At 38.3% G+C, this 23,695-nt stretch overlaps 3 protein-coding genes across 4 annotated transcripts; 1 reads left to right on the top strand and 2 right to left on the bottom strand.

Moving 5' to 3' along the window:
- Window positions 1–148: 148 nt before the first annotated feature.
- LOC145898002 (VWFA and cache domain-containing protein 1-like) lies at window positions 149–8,680 on the bottom strand. The gene is made up of 25 exons (XM_082986455.1): window positions 8,525–8,680; window positions 8,342–8,404; window positions 8,073–8,234; window positions 7,311–7,519; window positions 7,059–7,218; window positions 6,699–6,843; window positions 6,519–6,593; window positions 6,185–6,319; window positions 5,944–6,005; window positions 5,730–5,868; window positions 5,514–5,663; window positions 5,339–5,456; window positions 5,070–5,181; window positions 4,840–5,014; window positions 4,405–4,541; window positions 4,020–4,198; window positions 3,838–3,954; window positions 3,366–3,488; window positions 2,738–2,927; window positions 2,301–2,480; window positions 2,044–2,141; window positions 1,718–1,866; window positions 845–1,077; window positions 529–714; window positions 149–223 (listed from the first exon to the last, which is right to left on the bottom strand). The coding sequence occupies exons 1-25, from the start codon at window positions 8,678–8,680 to the stop codon at window positions 149–151; spliced, it is 3,528 nt and encodes a 1,175-aa protein (XP_082842581.1).
- A 582-nt stretch (window positions 8,681–9,262) lies between these two features.
- LOC145897609 (VWFA and cache domain-containing protein 1-like) lies at window positions 9,263–18,791 on the bottom strand. 2 transcript variants are annotated; one of them, XM_082985972.1, is made up of 23 exons: window positions 18,636–18,791; window positions 18,498–18,560; window positions 18,165–18,320; window positions 17,574–17,782; window positions 17,297–17,459; window positions 16,946–17,093; window positions 16,669–16,740; window positions 16,046–16,171; window positions 15,927–15,988; window positions 15,563–15,701; window positions 15,317–15,466; window positions 15,070–15,187; window positions 14,310–14,421; window positions 14,085–14,250; window positions 13,492–13,628; window positions 13,116–13,294; window positions 12,885–12,995; window positions 12,527–12,652; window positions 12,107–12,296; window positions 11,611–11,891; window positions 10,879–10,994; window positions 10,316–10,419; window positions 9,263–10,057 (listed from the first exon to the last, which is right to left on the bottom strand). In XM_082985972.1, the coding sequence occupies exons 1-23, from the start codon at window positions 18,780–18,782 to the stop codon at window positions 9,902–9,904; spliced, it is 3,231 nt and encodes a 1,076-aa protein (XP_082842098.1). In that variant the 5' UTR covers window positions 18,783–18,791; the 3' UTR covers window positions 9,263–9,901. The 2 variants fall into 2 exon arrangements, with proteins under 2 accessions (XP_082842098.1, XP_082842099.1); XM_082985973.1 differs by having other exon boundaries at window positions 10,879–10,988.
- A 1,690-nt stretch (window positions 18,792–20,481) lies between these two features.
- LOC145898827 (uncharacterized) lies at window positions 20,482–23,642 on the top strand. The gene is made up of 9 exons (XM_082987456.1): window positions 20,482–20,883; window positions 20,987–21,034; window positions 21,142–21,189; window positions 21,635–21,752; window positions 21,935–22,142; window positions 22,347–22,424; window positions 22,683–22,798; window positions 23,043–23,111; window positions 23,283–23,642. Exons 1-9 carry the CDS (start codon window positions 20,556–20,558, stop codon window positions 23,416–23,418), a joined length of 1,149 nt encoding a protein of 382 aa, XP_082843582.1. The 5' UTR covers window positions 20,482–20,555; the 3' UTR covers window positions 23,419–23,642.
- Window positions 23,643–23,695: the final 53 nt, after the last annotated feature.

Here is a 23,695-nt window from a genome sequence, read left to right as displayed (position 1 = left end):
TTAACTGGCCGGAGAAAAACGATTCCGCGTCATCAAAATAATACACGAAACAAAACTACACTGAGGCCAAGCTGCCAATGTGAAATAATATCGTGTTGTTTTGTGGCTGGAAGTGCCACAATAGTCATAAATAAACTACAGACAGCACCTATTCCTCACTAATGATGGAATTCTCACTATTGGTGGCTACAGAAAATACGGTGATGCCCAGTTTTGCATAATCCTGTTGTAAATATTAAGCGACTGATTGAAGAATTTCAAAATACAATCATCGTTTGCAAAACATCGATGTCATTGTTAGTTTTCTGCTAGTGAAGATAAGATAAAGATTCCGTCAAAAGAACTAACACAATTTAGCGACCGATTTCCGCCCATGCAAGTGAGTGTCGTACATCGGTCATTGCACAGGGCAAACTATAATGAAGCATGGTGTTTAGATAATATCTTTCAGTAGGGAAAGTTTTAACAGAGCTAGTTAAAAGAAAATATAACTGAAAATCGCAATCAGCACTAATAATGATGCGCAACATTGTAAGATGGTGGCGCCGCCCCTTTAGTGTCGGGATACATTGCAGGGGAATTTCCGTAAAGGTAGCTGTGGTTTTGTTGAGGGGGAACGTTCGATTGAGGTGGAACCGAAGAAGGGTACTTGTAACCGTATTGGGGATTTTGGGGTGGAGGAGCTTGTGGGGCTGAAGGTTTTGGAGGCTGGTTCTGAAACATGACCAATGCATTTGATTTTGGTTAAATATATTCGAAACAGGTAAAATCGAAGTAAGAAAATAGATTTTTCTGTGATTAAGTTTTTCGTTTCTTGTAACTGACAGTTTTACCAAAGACTTACCTTCACAGGAACTATAAGAAAGTCATAAATGGCAAAAAATGTTTGCATTGTCAATGCCTTATTGTAATTCAGTTTGCTGAGGAGATTTACCTGCTGGTTAGGATAAGGGTCCGCTTCAGTAGTTTGGGTCGCATTGTTAGGCTTTTTCTTTTTCTTATAAAGCATTGCTATCCCGGCAACGACTCCAAAAACTATGGCAGCAATTACAGCTGGATGAAGGCCTTCTTCGTTTTCTAAACAAAAGGTCCTAATTCTGTTCATATTTTTGGGAGTAGATTAATTACCCAGCACAACGACAAATCACCGTGCACAGCTCAGTGCTTTTTTTGACTAAGCTTTTAGTCTCCCGGCATACAAAATTTAAATTGCTTTGCACATGTACCATAAACAAATTTCACATATTTTGGTCAACACCTGAATTTGGTAATTCACTCATCATAAAAGTACTGGGCCATTAACAGGACATAGCTTTTAATCAAAAACAAATATATTTGTAAACAACTGGTTTAACAGACACTTGATTATTCATGAAATTTAAACTTCCAAGCAATCATTTCAAAGCATTTGTTATACGAGAACGCCTGAAAGGTTGTAGATGTACGCGTATACTAGGTCAGCACATTTTTTGACACGGTAAGGCAACAGAAAAAGCAGGCTTTTATTTACGTGGTGAAAAAATTTTTAGGAGTCGTTACAAAAATAACCTTTAGATATATAGCGATCGAAGACGTATAACCAAAGAAACTCAAAGTTACTTAACTGTTCGTTCTTTCAGTGAAAAAAAACACAAATATACATTTTTTTAAAGATAAACCATGTTACTTGGTGCTGGCCAAAACCTAGTTTCTGTTTTCAAACTCATATTTGACAAACCTTCCTCCGGTGCATCGATACTGTTATCGTCAGCAGGAATATACTGGAACGATAAGTTGTAGCATGGTGGAAGGGAACGGACGTCAGTTCGAGGATTTAGAGTTAAAATTTCGTCCACAGCTTCAGGGGTGCAGGGGTGGGGAGTCGTTCTAACGAAAACAAATAATTGAAAATTTCTTAGTGCTAGTCAGCGTAACCACATTTTGGCGTTTATAATAGTGGATATGAAAGGTATCATTTGATGACATGAAATTGGAGATATTCGCTTTGGCTTACATTTAGAATGTGATATTGCTATTGGAAACCGCCCACATGCCAAACTTTACCTCGTGTAGTTGTAGATGTTTTCGCAAGGGAAGAATGAGGTTGCGTGAGAAGTACAGGGACACTCACAGCTCCTCTCAGTATGTTGGTCGCATGAAGCCTATATTTCATAACAGAGGACTTCATTACAAAACTGTTCTGATATTTCATGCCACAGTTTAGAAAATATTGCAATAAATAACCACTTGTAGCAGAAAATTGACCACTTCAGTGGCCTAATGAGCTTATAACCACTCCAACGTGTCACATTGGCACTTACAAAAGCAGTTGATGAAAAGTGGTTGCAGTAGCAAGCCGTCTGGTGGCTGCTACCACAGTTGTGCCAGTCTTTGTCGAGGATCACCAAATGGACGTTGGTGCCACCTACCGGAATCAGCTGAAAGAGGTGGCATCCTGGGTATGCTGTGGTTCCCGTATAGCGGGTTTGGTTGCCTGCAATCTAAAAAACGTAAAACATACATTACATTTACGTGATGTCTGGTGGTAGCCAAATATATTACTTGCAAAAGTAATGACTATTCTTGCAGTCCATGTAAGAAACTTTATCGTTGTCAGCCTAATTTCAAACAAGGCAAAAAAATTGGGAACACCGCTTTGTTCAAATGAGCGAATTTTGGTTAGTAGTTTGTCGTGAGTTTGCTTGTACTGGCTTACGTAGTGCTGACATAAATCAGGTTAAAATTGTGATAAACGTACTTCGAACGTTCGTTGTACGAGGGCGCGATCGATATGCGAACAGGTGCGTGGGAGCAACACTCTTTCTTCAATGAGAACGTTTGCAATTTCAGGTTCGATCTCTGCGACATGTTTGTCGGTGGTTGCTGTTGGGTTGGTGATAAACTGGTCGGACATGATAACGAAGCCCGCTTGATCCAACAACAAACATCTAAAAGACGGAAAGTAACACGACCTTGGTGTTTATACAATTACTATATAAATGACCCAGTGTTTTAGAAATTGAAATGGTCACAACTGGCCGAACATATAGAAAGCTGGTGCCAACTACTAAATGTAAAGTTGCCATTTGTGTCACGCACAAGTGCAGGCGTTGGAAAAAAGTTGATTTCAGAGAGGAAATATTAGATGTTGGTATGTGGTGAGTATAAATTTGTGGGCTTGCAAAACTAAAATTGGGCATAATGGCCCGAGGATTGTATACTTGATCCTATTAGTTAGGCAGTTGTGCTATGTTGCAATTGGTGTTATACGAGCCACGGGGTCAATTTACACCTGACAATTTTTTGCTTGTTTCAAAACAACCCATATACATCACCACAACTTGGCACACTGTTTTCGTGGTTTCCCGTGTTGCGATCTGTCTTACCTAAACTTAGTCGTGTCCTCACAAAGCGGATAAATATTGAGAAGGAGCTCGTGAAAGTAAGTGGTGATGATGTCGACGCCCATCGCACCAACAAGTTTGTCTCTCAAAGTGTAGTCGACCGACCTATAAAGAAAAGATCGCAATATATTACATTTGTTATCTGTATTTTACAATCGTCATAAACTTTGTCTCTTTACTGATTTTACTTCAGGGCTTTACTGGTTTGGAAACCATGATGAACCTCAAACCAGGGTTTCCAAATATTTTTTGGCCACGGACTTTAATTTGTGAATCTGATTTATCGCGAACCCCCTGTCTTATGTCACAGCAATTTTTGCGCCCAATCAGTGAGGAAGACAATTTAAAACAACTAATAACTAACGAAACAATCTAGATCCATGATCGCAAAAGTTCACTAAATAAGGTTTTTCTGATCGTCACAGACACCAGTTTGGGGAACTTCACCCTAAACACCCACCCGCCTTCAAACAAAGCTCTGCTGATCGTAACAACGCTGATCCTACTTGCCGCATCTTCATACGGCGGAGTTACGACGTATTTGTCACGATTTGCCTGCGCGTTCTCGTACCTTTTGCATGGAATTGTTAAAAAAACTGTCTTAACTATTAACAATAAAAGATCTTCGATTCTTACCAACCACGCACAACTGGGTCGTATTTGTATGGCATCTCAGTACCGGGAAATACCCTGAAAATTCCTTCTTTAGTGGCCACGTATCTCCAAAATACGTGTGCGGTGAGATTTTCATCTTCGGTTGACCTCCACAACTCATCCGCTTTATATGTGGCCACGACTGCGTCTTTAACGCCATCCTGTTGACCAAAAATATATAAAACAGTTTTACTCCATAACTGTCACACTGGCTACTGAGTCGTGAATGTCTTTTCATTTGTATCTCAAACCCTGGGTGGAACACCTTCGATAAATCTTACAGAATCGTTGTGACCTGGACTGTTAGTAAGGTGCCACAGTTGTTACAGATGTTTGGCATACCATACAAGCGTGCTTGAGATTTTACTTTTATACTTGGGTTGATGGCGCTTGTCCCTTCCATGTAATTTGCAATATTCCTCGCATCGTTCGCACTCATTTTTCCCGACAAATACAACTCGGCATCTTCGAACGACCTTGCTGCAAAGGCGACGGCACTCTTTCCTAATAAGGAGTACGTTAGGTAAACGAAAACTGTTTTGTGCATGAGAACAAATACAAATCAAGGTAATGTTCTTTGCCTCAAGTTGCGACACAAATTTATTAGTTTTGAAGTGCATTTCAAAAAGTCTTTTCGCCAATTTTACATAGCAAACTCTTTGTCGAACGTGTTTTCAGTGCAAGTAGCGCCTTACCTTGAATTTCAATAAATAGTGCCAAAAAAATCATAAAACTATTATGACTACTTATCAGTGTTTGCGTGGTTGTCTTTTCATGTTGTTCAGGCAAAATGTTTTACTACCTTTAACACTAAAACTGTTGACGTGTTGACACTGATCGGCGGGGTTGGATGGTGGCATTAGATCGAGACGATGATACTGAAACGATCCTGCTGGAAGATGGCCGAGTGGCTGAAGGACTGTCTGTGTATCTCCGTCAGCCAGCACCAAGCAGAGTGAAAATGTGGTTCCTGGAATCTATGACACAATTCATCTCAGCAAGAAGGCCTGTTTTCGGCTTTCGTCAGCACACCTGTTTCCATCTATACGTGGACTGCACCCGCACCGTCCTGATGCCATATTTTTTGCTGTCTCCTTGGGGGAGAATTCTTGTGGATATGAACGTGCTTGTCCCTGATCCTCCACTAAATGTGGAGTTTCGCAAATAATCAAAACAACAGAGCTTTATGATGAATAAGTTGGTTTATACATGTCCCAAGCATGCCAATATTTTCATTTAAGCATGTGCAAATGAGTTTGGGCCTACATTAGGCCTATTAATGTTGAGATAAGCCCTTATACCTTTTCATTGACTCAAACACTGATAAAAACTCAGCATCACGCTCAAACGCTGTCGCCTCTACGAAGAGTGGTTCACGATCAGAAACGTATGGAAAAAGTGGATGGTTGATCACCAGACCTATGACGATATTATTTTACAAAAACTAGAACTAGTATATTTATGACTGTTCCCAACCTCCTTGATTAATGACAAACGTGTACGACAACTCGGTCGGCTTGAAATAACTCGATTCCGCGAGGAGTTCTTCTATGGTGATATCAACTGCAGTGACTCCAACCAGGCTTCCACCTGCATGCACTGGAAGCGCTGCTGTCACCATTAAACCTACATGGCAGTCGTTATAGAAACAATTATACAAATTCTGTGACACATTGAGGTGAAACAGCATACCCAAACCCCAGCTGTCCAAGTAAGGAACAGTCCAAAGAGGATCATTGGTAACTTGACTTCGACTCGAGAAAAAGCTATAATACGACGCCATCTCATTTCTCAGCTGAGATGGGTTTCCGATATTGGTGAATATTCCGGCCTGTGGAAAACGTGTTTGACTCAACCATAGGAATGAAGATAATATTCTATGTCGAAATATGCGACTAACACGAACCTTATCTTCCGATTCGACGTGGGCGCTGGTGGCTGATGCCATGTCTCTAAGAACGGAGAAATCTAAATCAAAAGCAATTTGTAAGAAGTGAGTTGTACGTCCAAGCACATTTTTTCGTCATTTATATGTTGTTTAGCTTGTCATATATACCCCCTTTGGCAAAACATGTTTACGCATCAGAACGATATTTTAGAAGGCATAAAAATTATCTGAGATTTTAAGTTAGACTGAGTCATACTACCTATGCCTGTTCCAAGTCCGTATGTCATCACCACTACGGAGTTATTAAGAGCGTTGTTTCGTTGCTGCAAAGTCGCCATTATCTGGGTTCTCGAATCTGAAGGTGATCCATCAGACATGAATAGCAGCACGCGCTCTGCTGAGGAGTAATAGTAGTTTTTGTAAGTTTTGTACCTTGAAGTACAAAGTAGCCTGCTACTGTACAGTTGAAATAGAAATAGATACAACTGCAAAAGAACAGAGTACCTTTACCATATAGGTGAGAAGAAGCCATTTTGAAAGCTTTGCTTTAAACTGGAGATATAAGTGTGCGAAAAATATTGAGTTTGTTTTACCTTGTAGAGCTCGATGCCATGATGTCTCGTAATATTCAAATGCGCGGTTCAGTGCATTAGAATACATGGTGTTTCCTACAAAAACAAATTGCAAATAAAGGTATTGGCACTACACAACTAAAATTCTGATGGAAAAAGCCACAAACGAAATCATAAAATAAAATTGGTTGATTTTTTAACCTCCATAGTTGATCGTATCCACGTAGGCCTTGACCCAACGCTTGTTCTGTGGGGTTGCCTGTGCTAGTTTTTCCGAGAAGCACTCGCCGTTTGGAAAACGTGACAAGTAACTGCTGGCCGTTGACGAAAACACAACAACGCCAAACTAACAAAACAGTTTTTGGCGTTAAGCTGCATGGTGGCGAATCACGTTTCGAACCAGCATATTGATATTGTTTGTGAATTTAGTTGATTCTGTTTTTATTCGATCTTAGCAAAACCAAATATGGTGTGAATCATTTTGGCAACGTGCTTAATATGTTGCTCATTTTTAAAAATGTACAAACCTAGGTTTACAAGATTTTACTTTTCTATAGATACCATATCGTAAGGGTTGAGTGTGTCTATCACGGTCTTCACGGCGGTTTTGGCCAAGTTCATGTATGAAATTCCGTTGTATGTTTGCTGCATGGAACCACTTTTGTCGAGAACCACAACCACTTGTTTTGCCTTTGGTACATTGGTTTGTACATACCACGGTCTGAGAAGGAAAGCAAATAAAATAACCTATTGACTGCATAAAAAGTCATGAGTCAAAGTCATACGAATTTTGGGAAAAAAGTAAAATCGTACCTGAATCTGTTGTCGTACGATCCACAGTCATTTGCTTTGGTGGCTGGGAATTGAGTGGTGACACCTTGTTCGCTGCCGAAGTATTGCCACTTGAGCGATGACACACTTCGCAAATTATTAACACAAGCATCTCTGAACGCGTTCTGGAGACGAGCAGCGTTCGCTGCAGCATTTGAAGATACAAGTTCGCAAACTTTTGAAGTGGAAACCTTTGACATATATTATCTGTGAGTGAATTGTAGTGTTGGAATTATGGGGTTTCTTGCTGTCATAACACTATAGTAATGCTTGAGACAAAGCAATATAAGTCAATGTCCATACTCCCAACAACGAATTGACAACAAGAGGATTCCGCAACCGGTCTGTCGTTAGACAACGCTATAGCTGTGCCGAAATGTAGCTAGTCTATGACATGATAACTACTTTATAAGCAAACTTTCACCTTGAAAAATATTTTTTGTCCCTGTTCTAAATTTTAGCTAGTCTGTCCACTGCGTATTTAATATGTTGTATTACGAAATAGGATGAATTTTTAGCTTGTGAAAGCTGTCCTGATGTCGTGCTTTTGAAAACTTAGCCTGCTGACGTACCGATATAAAAATCTCCAATATCCTGTTTAAATATAAATGTTTTTGTGTTTTCTTTTGTTGCAAAAGTGTTTGGGTAGTGTGGTGTGACAGAAAGGACCGCGGTCGGTTTACTGGGCTAATATATAGTTTGGCCATGTAATTACTTTGCTGCGTATATTTAACATTTGCTTACTTCAGTCTTAAAAGCAGAGTCGTATTCGAGATTTGAATCTGAAACGTCGCAGCAATGCCCTACGCTTGGAGCCGACTGGGAATAAGCTGAAACCACGGCATCCCGCAGATTTCTTACCACTGACACACGGCTTTGGAACTTTGCACTGAAGGCGCTGCTTAGCTGAAACGCATAAGATATTTTCAAGAAAATACTCAATATTAAAATCTTAAGTTAATACCAATTACGTAAGATCAATATTTTTTATGTGTCTATAAGAAGCGTCAAACCATGTTAAGAAGGGCATCCCCTTGCAAGTTTCTTCGGTCGTATGAAAGCGTATCCAAATGGTTCTGCGCCAAAAACTTTCTTTTAAAAACCAATTTGTTATAATACTGTCTTCGTCACACTATCAGATGCATTAAAATAATATTAGACTGTACGTTGTACACTGTTTGTGACTAAAACCCCACTTGCATTGCTTGTCTCTTTAATGTCGACTCGGTAATTGATTTTATTTCTTCTTCCATTAATGACGGGTCAACTCGATAAATAGGGGAGTCCTGGGTGTTTACAGGGTTCCAACACAAAAGAAACAAACAGGCACATAAAACACAGAAATTCCCCATCGCTCAGTCAGCGTTCAGGCACTAGGAAAAACTGCTTTAACCATAACCTTGATAAGATAATTGCCAACCACCCAACAATCAATTGAACAAACAATACACCTTTGTGACGTTTACTTACCTCAACCTGATATTGTTTACAATTACTTGTAAACGGTCATAACAAAAAATGAGATTTTAGTAAATTTAGTAAAAACCAACGCGGTAATGTAGCTTGCAATCGCATTATTGGCAGGATCGCCTCACTACGCAGGTCCTTACTTGGCGATTATACCGCTATCGCATCGAGAAATGGAGTTTACAGGCTACGCGCTCACGACCCCATGGGCTTATTATAGGCCCACCGTCTGCCGAATTTAAACGGTCTTGAATTCAAACCTCAGGTCTCTCTCCGACTTGTCAGGAAAAAGTGGCTATTTCAGCTTGGCCACGATTATTCAGCTTTCGCAAAGTTTGCACAATTTTAAGGATGTTTTATATTTTTTAAAACAAGGCCGTACCTGATTGGCCAAAATACTTTTGCGGTAATACAATACAATATCCGATCGCTATTTTCATTATTCAAGTAATTCTAATTCAAGTAAATACAGGCAATGATTTATTACGCCGTATTTTTCTCAACCATTGGTTGCATGAAACCAAAATATTTCTCACGAGATACATGCATTTGTAATTCATACCTACGAATATAACATATAATTCTATAAATATAACATGTTTCCAAATAATACAATGAAAAAAGACCAATAAACGTTTGATACAACGCGAAAAAAATGCACACAACCGGTCATATGGGTAACCAGGGCTTTTATCAACAGTTCCATTTTTTTGGATTTGTTATACTTGCCGTGCTTTGTGTCCGCACTGGATGTTATGTCATTATTCACAACGTAGAAAATTACTAATATTATAGTTCTTGTTTTTATGTTGGTTTAGGTCAAGAAAGTCAAAACCAAGCTTTTTTCTGTTTTTTTTTGTGTGTGGCATCCCTGTGTCAAAGGACACCACCCCTAAAAAGGTCTACGAATTTAATGGATTAGGCATCGCGTCATAGATGGATAAGCACCTCATCTCATCAGCTAAAATAAGTTCAGAGCGCAAAAAAAACATTGAAACGGCATAGTACTTTTACGAAATTATTCTTTATTAAAAGTTATACAAAATCAAGTTGCAGGCGAGGTAACAGTCATAACAGAAAAGAATGTGAGAAGGCGGGTGAGATATTTAATATTGGCCTTTATGGGGGTAAGGTGGCGGGCTGTATGCAGGAGGTGGTACGTACGACTCATTGAAGTATGGTGCACTTGGTTGGGCACTGCTGGCTGGCAGTTGTTGGGGGGCTGTGGGTTGTCGAGGAAAGTTTCCACTGGGAGCTTGAGCCTAAAAGAAGCCTTAATTAGTTATCAGAAGTAGTTGAAGCTAGTAGTTATTATAACCCGGAGATTGTCAATAGCTAGCACGTCTACTTCTGTAAGTGGAATCAGTGAATCGCAACAGAGCTGTTTTACCATTCATTTACTCTAGGTCACTTGTTGTCATATTTACACGGAACAAATTGGTGCAAAGCTTGTTGTCACGTAAACGTTTTTATGTTCAAAGGTTTCACTGAATCACTGATAAAATTATTTACAAACTTACGCGGGTACTTTTCGACGGGAACTTGCTGATCAAAATTCCGAACACGAGAAAGACCGCAAAGAGTCCTCCAATGACACATCCAATAATCAAACCGATGTTGACATCTAAAAGCAGTTTTTTATTCATTTTGTTGTCTACTGTTTATGTTTTAAAGGTATTGGCGTACAACCAGAAAGGCTATTTAAAATTGAGATCTATTTCTGTGGCGTAAGGCGATTTTTTAGATAAAATAAAATTACTCGCTCCTTACAATATTTAGCCTCCATCATATTTTCGGCCTGGCAAACATCACTGGTTGAAAGCAGCGTTAAACAAATGCAGGGTTGTTGCCAAAATGTGTGGTCGTGGAAGGGCAGTAAAAAATATTTGAAAATTTTCAAAACTGCTTTTATGCTCATGCTTTTAACCAGTGGTGTAACTGTGGTAAGGGTGAATGGATCTGCAATTTATATCTGAGACCGTGTATAATCGACAAGGTTAATAAACAAACGTATACAAGTACATTAAAACCAACCAGTTAAATTAAGAAACCTTAACGGAAACAAACGTTATCTATGATTTACCTTCAGAAACAGCAAAATCAATTTCGTAGCAAACCGGAAGTGACGATATATCTACCGTAGAATTTCCAACCAATGTCAAATCGGGCGTTTCTGGCGTGCATGGCTGTGGGCTAGAACTGCATTCGTGTCAGTTCAAGTAAATAAGTAACAGTTTAATCATTAGAGTGGTATCTACTTATACCACATTGGACATGTATGTAATATTCGTTGTTGTATTAGTACAAACAAAATAGCCAAAGCAATAGTCGAGAATTTCATGCTACAGACATTTCGATTGTTGTACTACAATCATTTTCAGTGTAAAATGAAGGCGAACCAGCAAAATGGTACCGTGAAGTTGCGGTAAGTAAAAAAGGGAGTAGAAGAAGCGCAATTGTTGAAATTAGAAGCCGAAGAGAGTTGCCTGTGGTAGTGATTAAAACAAAGGGTAAAAACACGATAAAAAAGATTAAAATTTTTATAAAATACACGGAGATCAAGTGAGGTTTACGTGTTAAAAAGTTGTATTAAAAAATGTACTACTACATTAGTAAATAATTGGGTGTGTCCAAAATTTTAGGAAATCACGTTTGTCCCATAGTTGATCTACTATCTGTGGTGTTTTTACTTCTATCACGGACTGAAGCTAATTTTCAAGGCAGTTTAAGAATAGTTTCATTGTTGTAGATTCATCGACCAGTAATGATAAGAAAACTACACATCAACAGCAATACTGAGCAGAACAGAACATACCTTTCAAACGTGTACGAATTGAGGCACGGTTGGTATGCTGTGTTATGAAGCGAGCAGGGGCAAGTACACGTTCCAGTAGCTGGACATGTGGGAGAGGCAATCGTCCCTGTTGAGGTAGTAGCTGATGGACATGTGCAGGTTTGAATTGTAACGGCGCACCCTGTTGTTGCGGTGCTGATGACAACCGCAAATGAGTTTGTGCCACTTATTGGGATCAGATTGAAGTGGCGACAGTTGACTTCGTTGCTTGTGCCAGAGTATAAGGTTTGACTGGTTGGAATCTGTGAATTTAATGAAACTTACAATGGTCGTTGTTGTGATTCGATGTTTAGTTTTTTTTGTCGAACGTCTGGATCTTTATTGCCATGTTGGAGATAACTGTATGAACTGTAGTAATTATCAGGTTACCGTACAACGAACATTCACAGCCCGGAAGTTGCATATTCATTAAAATACAACATTTGAATAACAAGGGTTAACTAAAAAAATAACTTACAAAATAGGTTCTTTGCACAAGGCCGTTCACAGTGTTTGAGCACATGTTGGTTTGCAGAATGTTGCTGGCAATAAGGTCGGCCGCAACCGAGGGCTCAATATCAACGATGTGTTTATTGAAAGATTCTGAAGGATCGTCAGAAAACTGTTGAGCCACTATTACGTATCCACCCTGGTCGATCAACAGACACCTTGGGAAGTTAGAAAATGTAAAAATTAATCGCATACAAAGCACAAGGTTTATTCACTGTCAAATGAAAGAAACAGTTCTTGAACAAAAACTTATCTGAAAAACAAAGCAATTTTCATTTATGTTGGGGTTATTGGTGAATAGAGCAAGTGATTTTTCCCCAGAGCAAGATTTACACAAAATAGGGATGATAACCTAGATATCACCTATGGAAAAACGTGTTGAACTTACTTGTATGTGCTGCCATCACAGGATGGGTACCGCTCTCTCATGAGTTTGTAAAAATACGTAGTTACCATATCTACACCCATAGAACCGATGAGAACATCTGTGTTCGGGTCGTGATTGCCTCCAGATCTAAAATATACACCACACGTACTTGAAAAGATAGAATTAGTGAAAGGTTTAAATAATAAATGCGCTATAACAAATTTTATACCTGTAAGGTTCCAAACTTAATTAAATAAAAATTACAGTTATTTTATGTTAGGTCTACACAAAAGAAAATGATACAGTCGAGTGTCCAACAATTGTGTCATAAAGTTTCTGGCCGCCTTAACAACGGACAGAACAGAAAAAGTCAACTTACTTTCCTTCGTACAATGCCCTGGCCAATGTGATTACACTGACACCACTTGCTGCGTCACGATACGGCGGCGTGATCACGTATTTTTCGCGGTTCGCATGGGATTGTTCGTACCTGACGCAAAAAAACTGATTCTGAACGATAGGCAAAGAAAACAAGATCAAAATGGCAAAACACTGTGTTATTTTTATTATGTACAGAAGAGATAATTATCATTAAGCGTTTTTTTCGTACCAGCCGCGGACGACTGGGTCGAAGTTGCCAGGCATTTGAGTGCCTGGGAAATTGCGAAACATTCCGTCTGACGTTCCGATGTATCTCCACAAAACGCGTTTGTTGAGCTCCACGTCGCTTGTGTTGTTCCAGAACTGGTTGGCAACCTGTGTCGCCACCACCAAGTCCTTTACCCCGTTCTGCAAAAACATGCGCAAATTAGCTTGGCGTATATAGGGCGAGTTTATAGGTGATAAGCAAAATGTATACAGCGACAAAACGTATTACTTTCACGTTCCTTTTGTTTCAAATTAAAAAAAAACAGTTTTCTGACTTTGTGGTTTCTCTTTCTTTCCCACCTTCGTGCCAGAAAAGCAACACAGTTATTCATTCATACCTTTATGTTAGGACTGGTAGTAGATACACCTTCCATGTAGTTAACGATAGCCTGAACTGCGGTGGAAGTTTCCTGTGTTGCAAGATACAGCTCGGGATCTTTAAATGCTCTCGCCGCTAGAGCCACCGAACTAACACCTGGAAGCACAGTTTATTTCTGAATAAAACCAATTGCAAATCAAAAGTTTGTAATTCAAAACGATCAACTGTAACCGTCTCTGTGATAATACAAATGTTTGTGGTATATACCATTCTTTATTCGTACTTTTGACAAGTTAGCAGTATGCAGTTTGTATAGCAAGACAAGTTTGCAACATAAAAGAGCTGCAGTTACGCTACATAAACGGATTTTTTTTAATTAGAAGAAAATTAATAATTTTTCATAGTTTGTAGAACAAGACTTTCGCAAACTTTCTTTAAAATGTATGGATATAAGCGTTTTGAGTGTAACCTAAAATATAAGGTATCGTCATGTTGCACGGAAAGTAAGCAGTTACATTTAAATCCAGGTGGTAGAAATGTCTACAAAAAGATCGGTATATCTGGATGCACGCAAGATAAAAAAAAAGCACTATGTAATAGAAGATCACTGACCAAGAGCACCGTAGTTGTTTGAGTGTTGACACCCTTGTTGAGGAGAAACCAAATCAAGGCGGTGATAAAGAAAGCTGTTTCTAGGAAGGGAACCCTGGTCTTGTAGTACCTTCTGTACGTCTTCTTCAATTAGAACCAAACACAAAGAGAAGGTGGTCCCAGGAATCTTTGGCAAATTGTAAAGTTATGCGACACATTTATTTTAGACAGAAAATATCAACTAGCCTGTTTCCAAAAGTACGTGGATGTCACGCTGAACACTCTAACGCCGTACATGGAGCTGTCACCTTGCGGCAGGACTTTCGTGGAAACAAAAGTTTTGTTGCCAGAACCGCCACTGAATAAAGTTTTAAATACCAAGAGTAAAAGTGCAGCTTACAAAACATCACCAGCATATAGTCAGTTTGTAATTGCTAACAGATATAATTCAATGTGATTAATAAATAGAAACTGGATCAAAAGACCAAAGGCCCCTGGCATGCTGTCGATCACACACCGTATCAATAAGTATATATTAAAATCGCAACAAAGCGCAAAAAGGTTACGAAAGCTATAATTCATTTATTATTAGTTTCCCAAGTAGTTCCCAACCTTTTTGTGGCCACAAACCACTTTTGCGAAGTTTTTCCCCACCTAAAATTTACCTTGGGTTCTTGTCACCAGATAAGTTCTATATTTCTTGAGATACAAGAATGAGTGCAACATTAAGTATACACAAAAGATCAGAAACCGAAATTACCTTGAAACGAATAAAAGAGAAACAGGAGAGCAGAAAAACAACATATTATAGGTAAATTTGAACGATTGGTCTGCTGTTCATATTTTATAGCCCCCCTGAAACCATCCTACGGACCCCTCTGCATATCCGCGTACCCTGTAGGTTGGGAACCACTGATTTTTTTTACTAAAAAGATATATTACCTTTTTGCTGTACTAAAAAGATCTAATATATTACCAACGTATAGAACATTAAAGTCACAAAAACCTTTTCATAGAGTCGAAAATTGAAAGAAAATTGTCATCACGCTCAAAAGCAGTTGCCGACACAAAGAGAGGGTCTGTCGTTGAGACGTATGGAAAGTTCGGGTGGTTGATGACCAGGCCTGCGTGAATAGTCGAACGTATATTTCAAAATTGTATAGTCTACTGAAATGTATCTTTCTTCTAACACAATTGTTTGGCAAAATAAAACAATTTACACACATAAAACCTGTTTAAACCAAAAATAATACCCTGGGAGTTGATTACAAATGTGTATGAGGTTTCTGTAGGTTTAAAGTAACTGGAATCCGCGAATAGTTCTTCTATAGTAAGATCTGCCGCAACTACGCCAATTAAATTGTTGTTGGAGTACACAGGTAGGCTGGCTGTGATCAATAGTCCTGAAATGGTGTTGTTACAAAGTGTAAGGCATCAGCATAGTCCAAAGTTTAAACCAAATTACCAAAATACTAATTTTACTCAAAGCTTATGTATACCCAGTCCAAAAGCATCAAGATAAGGGACAGTCCATATCGGTTCGTTGATAACTTGTCCGGTAACAGAAAAGAAGTTATAGTAGGAGGCCATCTCGTTTCGAAGGTTCGACGGCGTCGATATTTGCGTGAATATTCCAGGCTGAAAAAACGACCAGGTGGCATTTGTTTGGTGTTGATTGCATTCAAATTGTTTTAATTTGGAAATTTAACCTAGAATTTAGAAATCGATTTTGACGGACTGAGTCCGATAGTAATAAGATTGTCAACATTGCAAACTGCAGCAGTATTTCAGTTTAACGTTTTCCATTTCATTCCAATGTCATATAATTTTGATAAAGAATTCCAAGCAGTCATCTCATCGTACCTTTCGATCAGACCCAACAGTTGCGGTTGTTGCAGCTGCCATCCTCTGGAGCACCAAGAAATCTTTGAACCACGAAAAGCGTCAACTTATTATTGTAACAAACTTACCACTACTTTTACCTGCATTTCCCATTCCGTAAGTAAGCATAACCACAGAATTGTTGACTGCGTTGTTCAAGTTCTCAAGGGTTGCTACTGGATTTGCATCCGTCGGCTCCCCGTCCGACATAAACAGAATCACTCGATCTGACGTCATGCAAATATATTGAAAAATATGATGAAGGATGGTTAAACAGTTTGTTCTAATGTCATAGAATTTTGCCTTTTTTTTAATATTTATAACACAAAAACAGAAACAGTTAATAAAACAATTGTCACAGTGTTGATTAATCTGTCGAGGCCAATAATGTAACTGTAATTATATTGCATCATAATCACGCGCCACTTATTCAATGTCTAGAACCAGCAAAAGACGTCGACCTTTTTATAGAAAGCTTTTGTGGCACTAATGTGGGGTTTACAATAGAAACCAGGTGTCCGGTTACAAAGTGTTGCGCAAACATTCCATATGGATGAGCAAGTGTTTCTAGTCACAAAATGTGCTTTCGAAACATGTGTTCAGAAATCGTGCGAATATTTACTGTTTTTTCAAAATAATTCTTGAAAAAAGATTTTGTAACTTTTTGCGGCAATTGTGAAGTTTATTACTGTAGATAACTTGTTAGATGGATGTAATATCTAACCTTTGTTTGTTGCTGGGTTGTTGCTAAAATACGCGAAAGCGGCATCCATTGCCCGATCATAATACGTCGCACCTGAAAAACGAAAATCGAATTAAAATTATAATTTTTTATGCAGACGGCACTTGCGCGGATCCAAACATTTGCGAAATATTTGATTTTACAAAATATTTTTATCAAAACCACGCAACCGTTTTGTGCAAAAGGCAAACAATTTTCTTGCAATTTACTGCATTTTGCATACTGTACACAAATACAGTGTAATACTTGCAATACTTACCACCAGGCTGTATTGAGTTAATAAAAGCTTCCACTCTCGCAATATTTTGAGGTGTGGCTTGCGCAAATGTTGTGGAAAAGCAGTTACCATTTGGAAGAGAACTATCCGAAAAAACTTCCGCGGTGGTGGAAAAAGTGACGACGGCGAACTTAAAAGTTATGGGTTTACACTTGAGATTACTTGCATAAGTAAAATAATAGCTGAATAACTACAACTAAAAAAATATTATCAATAAACATTAATCCAAGTTTCATGAAATGTATAGCATATAGTGTATGTAAGCTTTCACAAAAGTTCACTTCTGCAACGCAGAAATCTAAAACTACAGATGTCGTTTATGTAGCTAAAAACCTGGTCCGTCGGATTTAGGGTGTTGATAACCGTCTTTGCTGCGTCTCTAGCCAGGGAAATAAAGGACACGCCATTTTCATCGGTCTGACTCATCGAACCGCTCTTATCAACCACTATCACAACTTGCTTCCCTTCTGGGACGTTGGCTCCCACGTACCAAGGTCTGAAAATAAACTCGTTACGGGTTAGATTTGTATCAAAAATGAACTGTATTTGTATACTCAGTATACTCAGTACACTCAATGAAACCACTTAATTTTAAAGGTAAATCTTTTACCTGAATCTATTGTCATACGACCCGCAGTCAGTGAATTTTGCAGCTGGAAACAAGGTAGTGAGACCCTCCTCACTACCAAAGTACTGCCATTTTAGTGCAGGTGTGTTTTCCAGGTTTTGAAGGCATGTAGAAAGAAATACCTCCGAGAGGCGAGTTGAGGTGAAAAGAGCGCTTGAGGACAGTCGTTCACAGACGTGACCAGTTGACACCTGTTGCATACAAGCAAAAAACAAACCAAATTTTTCCCCTACGTATACAAATGCTGTTTTTTCGATATTGAAAGCTTACGCCTTTCAAACATAACATAGCAGTTAAAGGGGATGGGTCATATACATTGAAAATGTATACGCCGTATACATTTTGTTAGCATTATTATTTCTTAAAGCCCTATAAAGCGATTTCGGTAATCACTCGCCATTCTAGCCCTAAATGATCGCAACGATTTTAACCCTCACTTTTAATCACATTTATGAAAAACTGTGTTTCCAAAAAAAAGCATTGTCCCATTAAAGCAGAGGCATTTTTCCATTTTATTTTCTCAGTTTTAGGGGGCAGTTGGCAATGTGAACAAGGCAAACTTAGAGGCCTTACCGGTTGTTTAAATCTGGAATCTTCTGTGAGCGTGATTGTGAGACCACAACACTGTTCATTGTTAGGTGACCCGCCGTAAGCTGATTCCACAGCAGTACGCAGGCTCGTGACAGATGAAATTCGATTCTGTAACTTTGTTCCGAGGGTGGTGCTCAACTGTGTAAACGACATTAAAGCGTTCCCGGAATTATAAGAAGTCCATCTTACCGCACATGCTACGTATTGTTGAACCATTTAGATCGGTGTGTTTACTATTTACTGTTCATAGATTGGTGCGAATCACATAAAATAAATTAAAATCTAATTAAAGACTTGATCGTAATTTTCGCCCACCTCATCCAACAAGCTTTCGCCGTTTAAGGTTTGGCTGCTGTAACTAAGAGAATCCAAGTGGCTCTGAATAAAATGTGAAATGTGAATAGAGTACCTAAAGTACCTAGGTGGTAGTCCTACACAAGAAATTTAGTTTACCTGCATTTCGGAATATTTTAAGGAATTTTCGACGATGTCAACAACCATGGACGATAATTCGCTTTGGTCAATAAACGGGGAACCTACTTGGCCTAAGGCACAGGTCACAAAACCAGTGAAGCAGAGCAGAAATGTCCAACTCATCATGCCTATCGCTTTCCTATCGAGAATAGGTTTTAATATTCTCCCAGAAAGAATAGGCTATGCTAACACAATTTTAAAGAACAAAATTCACTTCTAATGACTTTTAGTTATATGTCAAACAAAATAATCATTTCCTTCTCTGTTAGTACTGGACTTATATACTACCATGTAGCTTGGCCTACTTTCCGATTTGTTTTATACTATACCACAGCAAATTAGGAAAACTTTTCGTAATACTTTCAATGAACGCAAATAACGAGTGGAATATTTGTAGTACGTTACAATGTGGGAGTGTAACGTTAGAAACGTTTTTACTATTGTTTCCAGCCGAGCCCAACAGTATCTCGTTTCGCATCTGCCAAACGACAGCGATGATATTTTTATTTCGTCAGGTTACCATTGAATACGTCATGGCAACTAATGAAAATGCCATGTGCTAATCTATTTAAAATTATAAAATTGTTTATTTTAACGACTACTTTTTTATTCTTTTTTTGCGTTAATATACATTTAATATTTCAGAAAAATAGTTTTTAAACATTTTGCAAATACTCAAAACCTCACAACGTTTCGTGATTTCTTGCTGCGTCTATTTCCATGACTACTTCCGGCTGCCTGAAAAATGTTTGTGTTGAATCTCACTTCAGATTATTTAGATAACTTTGGTTTTGCAGTGTTATTCTTAGAATAAGGTGATATGTTTTTCTTAAAATAGGGCTATTATTGTAAACCTGCAAGGTCGGTGTTGTTTCTCTATCAGAAATGGTGAGACTTCAACATTTAATTCCTCAAATCCATAATATGTGTCATATCATACGTCATAAATTGCTGCGTGTGAGAAGTACTTTTAATTTGTGATGAATGGTTTAACTCTTTTCACTATCCAATCTGTTAGATTTATTGTTTTTACCTCTGCAAAGTTTTCATTATTTGTGCATGGGGAAAATAAATTTAATTAATTATGAGGTTTGCCAGCCCAGGCAATGCAGTCTAGCTAGATCAGCCACTTTTTCCTTACAAGTCGGAGCAAGATTTGAAAAAACAAGCTCCCGGTGAGGTTTGGACTCACGACCCTGGGCTAACCAGGCCCAACGCTCTACCAGATTGGAAAAAATGTCAATAAATCCGCCGCACATTTTAGTGTAAATTTACCGATAATCAGCGCAATATTAATGAGCTAATGCATTAACAAAATCCTCTGCACAAAAACTTTCCAACCTAGACACTCTACCAACTGAGCTACAGGAGCTCAGTGGTTTCACGGGGTATATTGTGGCCAAGGTACACTGGTGCGCAAGCGCACAACTTGCCAGGCAACCTTCACATATAAGGGGATCTCTACCAACGTAATTTAATTAATTTACATTTTTTAACGGGTATCTGCAAAAATTCCAGTGCCTGCTGTTAATGGCGGTATTAACTCCGAATTAGCACAGAAAAACTATTGTGTTGTCCTTGTGTGAGTAGCATACCAACATGCATAGCATAGTTTATTCTCCCTTCAAAAGCAATAAAAAGTAATGAAAAAAGCAGATTGTACATTATATAAACGGGATGTGACAGCTTAGAACCAAAAGTGATTGCCAAGAAGATGACATACTCCAAGAATTTGTACAGAATTTACATCAATGCTTTTTTAAACAAAAAGTATATATTAAATTCACAACTTTTGTTGATAAAGCGTTTTGTTATAAACAGGTGTAGCTGATTACTTTGAAAATTGCTGAGTGGCATTCTTGTAAGATGTCACTAAAGACCTAGCAGTTAAATACACACATGTCATCTAGCGCTCTGCCACCATTAGGCAACCTGCCCTCATGGTCACGAGTTTCAACACTTGATCGTTCCCGCTACCCAAAACCATTTTTAAGGGACAGACTGCAAACACTGCCCCCTGCTGGTGTGGGTGTTCACCAAAATGGTGAGAGGCATGGTGACGGATCACAGATGGCTGCTGACATGCAAATTATCGATAACTTGACTCCGGCGGAGCAACAGAGACTGGTGTACTACAACAAAAGCATAAAGTTTTTGCAGCAGCAGCATGCTGATACACTCAAAAAGCTGCATGAGGAAATAGACCACCTCAAACAGGAAAATAAAGGTATGGAAAACACAATTTATTTTCACTATTGTATTGTATCAAAGTGTGATATACATTTACATGTATGATTTCATTTTTGTACACAAGGGCTTTTATGTTTCAGATCTGCAGTTCAAGTTTGTGATGAACAAAAAGCTTTTTCCAAATAAAGGTAAATCGTTTTTAATATTTTCAGTATGTGCTCACAAACACTGAACAAAGCATTTATTTCCTGTTGTGGCATTTTTGTTTTTGTACAATGCAAGCTATTTTGTGCAGCAACCAGTGACCTTCCATCCAGGCTTTCCGCAAGCACAGATAAAAGTGGTATGTCTTTATGTCTAATATATGTAATTACTTTTTTGTTTGGTATTATTTTCACAATTGGGGTTAGTCAGTGATCTTGATAACTCCAACATAAAATTTCCTTACTTGTGAATGTAAAAACTTACATGTGAAATGTAAAAGTAGTTGCATAGCATGCCACCAACAGAATTGCAATACCAAACAGACTTAATCTTGAGCAAGGCTTGTACAATTTATTCCCAAGTTAAGTAAGTCAAGTGCTGTTATACTGGTTTGTTGCTATGCCTACGTACCCGCACTAAGACACAAGTGCACTCAGTCCATCTATTGATACTGTGTAACAGGTCATTGTCAATCTGTGGCTGATGCTTTCATTGTTAAAATAAATTGTGAAAGCTATGTAATATTGGTTTAACTTTCTTTGAGTGCCATAACAAAGCTTAAGTGTCTATTCTGGTCTATGTAGGAAGTGATCTCCAAAGCATTATTCTACAAGAGGAGGTGAAAGATTTGCAGCAAGCACTTAAACATGCACAGGGGAGAAATGCAATGTTGCAACAAGCTCTCAAAAGTCAAAGAAAAAGGTTGTTTTAAACTTCCTAAAATTGTGTTTTGAAGACAACTGCCAATAAGAGTCGCAGCATACCACTGCATTATATAACAATGTCCTATGCTGCATCCCATGTATGCTATATAATACCTAGTTGTCATTACCAAATTTGACAGTATATACAAAATATGAATTCCATTGTTTCTGAATCTGCAGTGGTAAAACTCGAAAAGTATCAACGGAATATGGAGATCAGTCAACAACTTCCTTCGTCGAGGAAGAGACTCCCTCACGTTGGTTGAACGAAAGTACTGATGATGTAACATCAAGTGCAAATAGCTCTTTTAACCAAGACCCTTCATATTTTGAGGACCCTATATCTCAAGCTATTCTGCCATTAGGCCTCTCACTTGACCCCTTGAGAGTAAGTTAAAAAGTTATTGACCAACAAATTTCGTCAGTATTAGCACAGTCACAGTTTGTCTCCATGAAGTGTGGTTGCCACTATGTAAAACATTGTTACCTTCATTAACACAATGATGTACACTGCATTCCAAATTTAAACACCAAATTTGCCTTGACACTATTCTGTAAATTTACTTGTTATCTTTCCACAACTTGTTGTTAGGTGCAAGAAAGTCCTGATGTCGAACCTCGATCGCCTTCCATGCCAGAATGTGAAGTTATTATCAAATATCTTCATGGGGTAGGTAAAACTTATAAGAGCTCAAAAATAACAGAAACACCATTTGATTGCAAGGGTTTTAGGGGAAAATTAGGATTGAACATAAGTTGGTACATGATATTTTTGTCTAAAGTTTTGTCAAGTTAGCAAAATATCTGGAAATGTACAGAATGAGTTGAGAACATGTCACTATAGCAATAATTTAAACTTAATGTTTTATCATTGTTTTGTAAACAACTCCCACTCTTGTTTCTCATTGTTGAACGCATTTGTTTTCAGCTAAGTGCGAGACAAAGGGAAGAAAATTCCATGCTTAAATCAGACCTAAAAGACCTTCTGTATCATCAAAAACATGCAAACAGAGGTTCCACTAAATCCAACATCACAGAATCTAGGTATTTTGGAGGCATGAAGAAAGTTTTTTTTGCAATTGTAACACCTGCATGCAAAACCAATTGACTATGCTTGACATAAAATAATTGCAAGTTGTATCTGGTTTACGAAATGTTACACAGCTTGTCAATAACAGGTATGGAAAAAAATTAAATCAGAATTTTGTATTTCTTACTGAGCACAAAACTTGTACATAATAATATTAACAAGTGTTTAAACTCTGCAACATGTGCATGTGTTGACCAGGTCAGAAGAAGTGATGAAATTGCCTAAAGTTTCATTAAAGCAGCACCTTCCAAAGCACAATTCTGCACAGTAAGTCCCCACAGCTTTTACACAAAAATGCGAATTTTAAATCTTGATAGTCTGGTAAACTCGAATCAAAAATTATTAAATGTGCAGAGACGCACAGTATTTTGTTGATGTTGTATTTAGGCAAATATGATCCAAATCATGTGATTAATCAGGCAATATAATTCTATGCAGGTTACATACAGCAACTGAAAGAGTTGCATTGCCAGCCTTGAAACACAGCATGAACACCAACATTGCAGACCGACGCAAACGCCAACAAGCCTTGCAGAAATCCAGAACAAGAAAAGATGGTCCTCACATTTTGTAATGTTTTTCCTGTGCGCTGTGCCTTACTTTGTTCTAATTCTCGTAATGATAGAGCACAGTGAGTTGTTGTGCTGTTTCGTTTGAGCATTTCACTGTATACAAATGATGGTGCTATTATCTGAAGTGCCTTTTTGATTGCTTCATTACTCCAACCAATCAACTGTGCATCTAATGTGGTGCTGTGTCCGTACTGTTTGGGTCCACTCGTCAACTGTTATGTTTTGTCAGCGCTTGTTGTGAAATAAATGAAATTTTCTTTGCGAAAGTAGCATTTCATG

This window comes from Ascidia mentula, chromosome 4 (assembly GCF_947561715.1).
Source record: "Ascidia mentula chromosome 4, kaAscMent1.1, whole genome shotgun sequence".
NCBI classification, from domain to species: Eukaryota; Metazoa; Chordata; class Ascidiacea; order Phlebobranchia; family Ascidiidae; genus Ascidia; species Ascidia mentula.
Note: the sequence above shows the minus strand (reverse complement) of the source record. Positions and strands in the feature narration are given on the sequence as shown.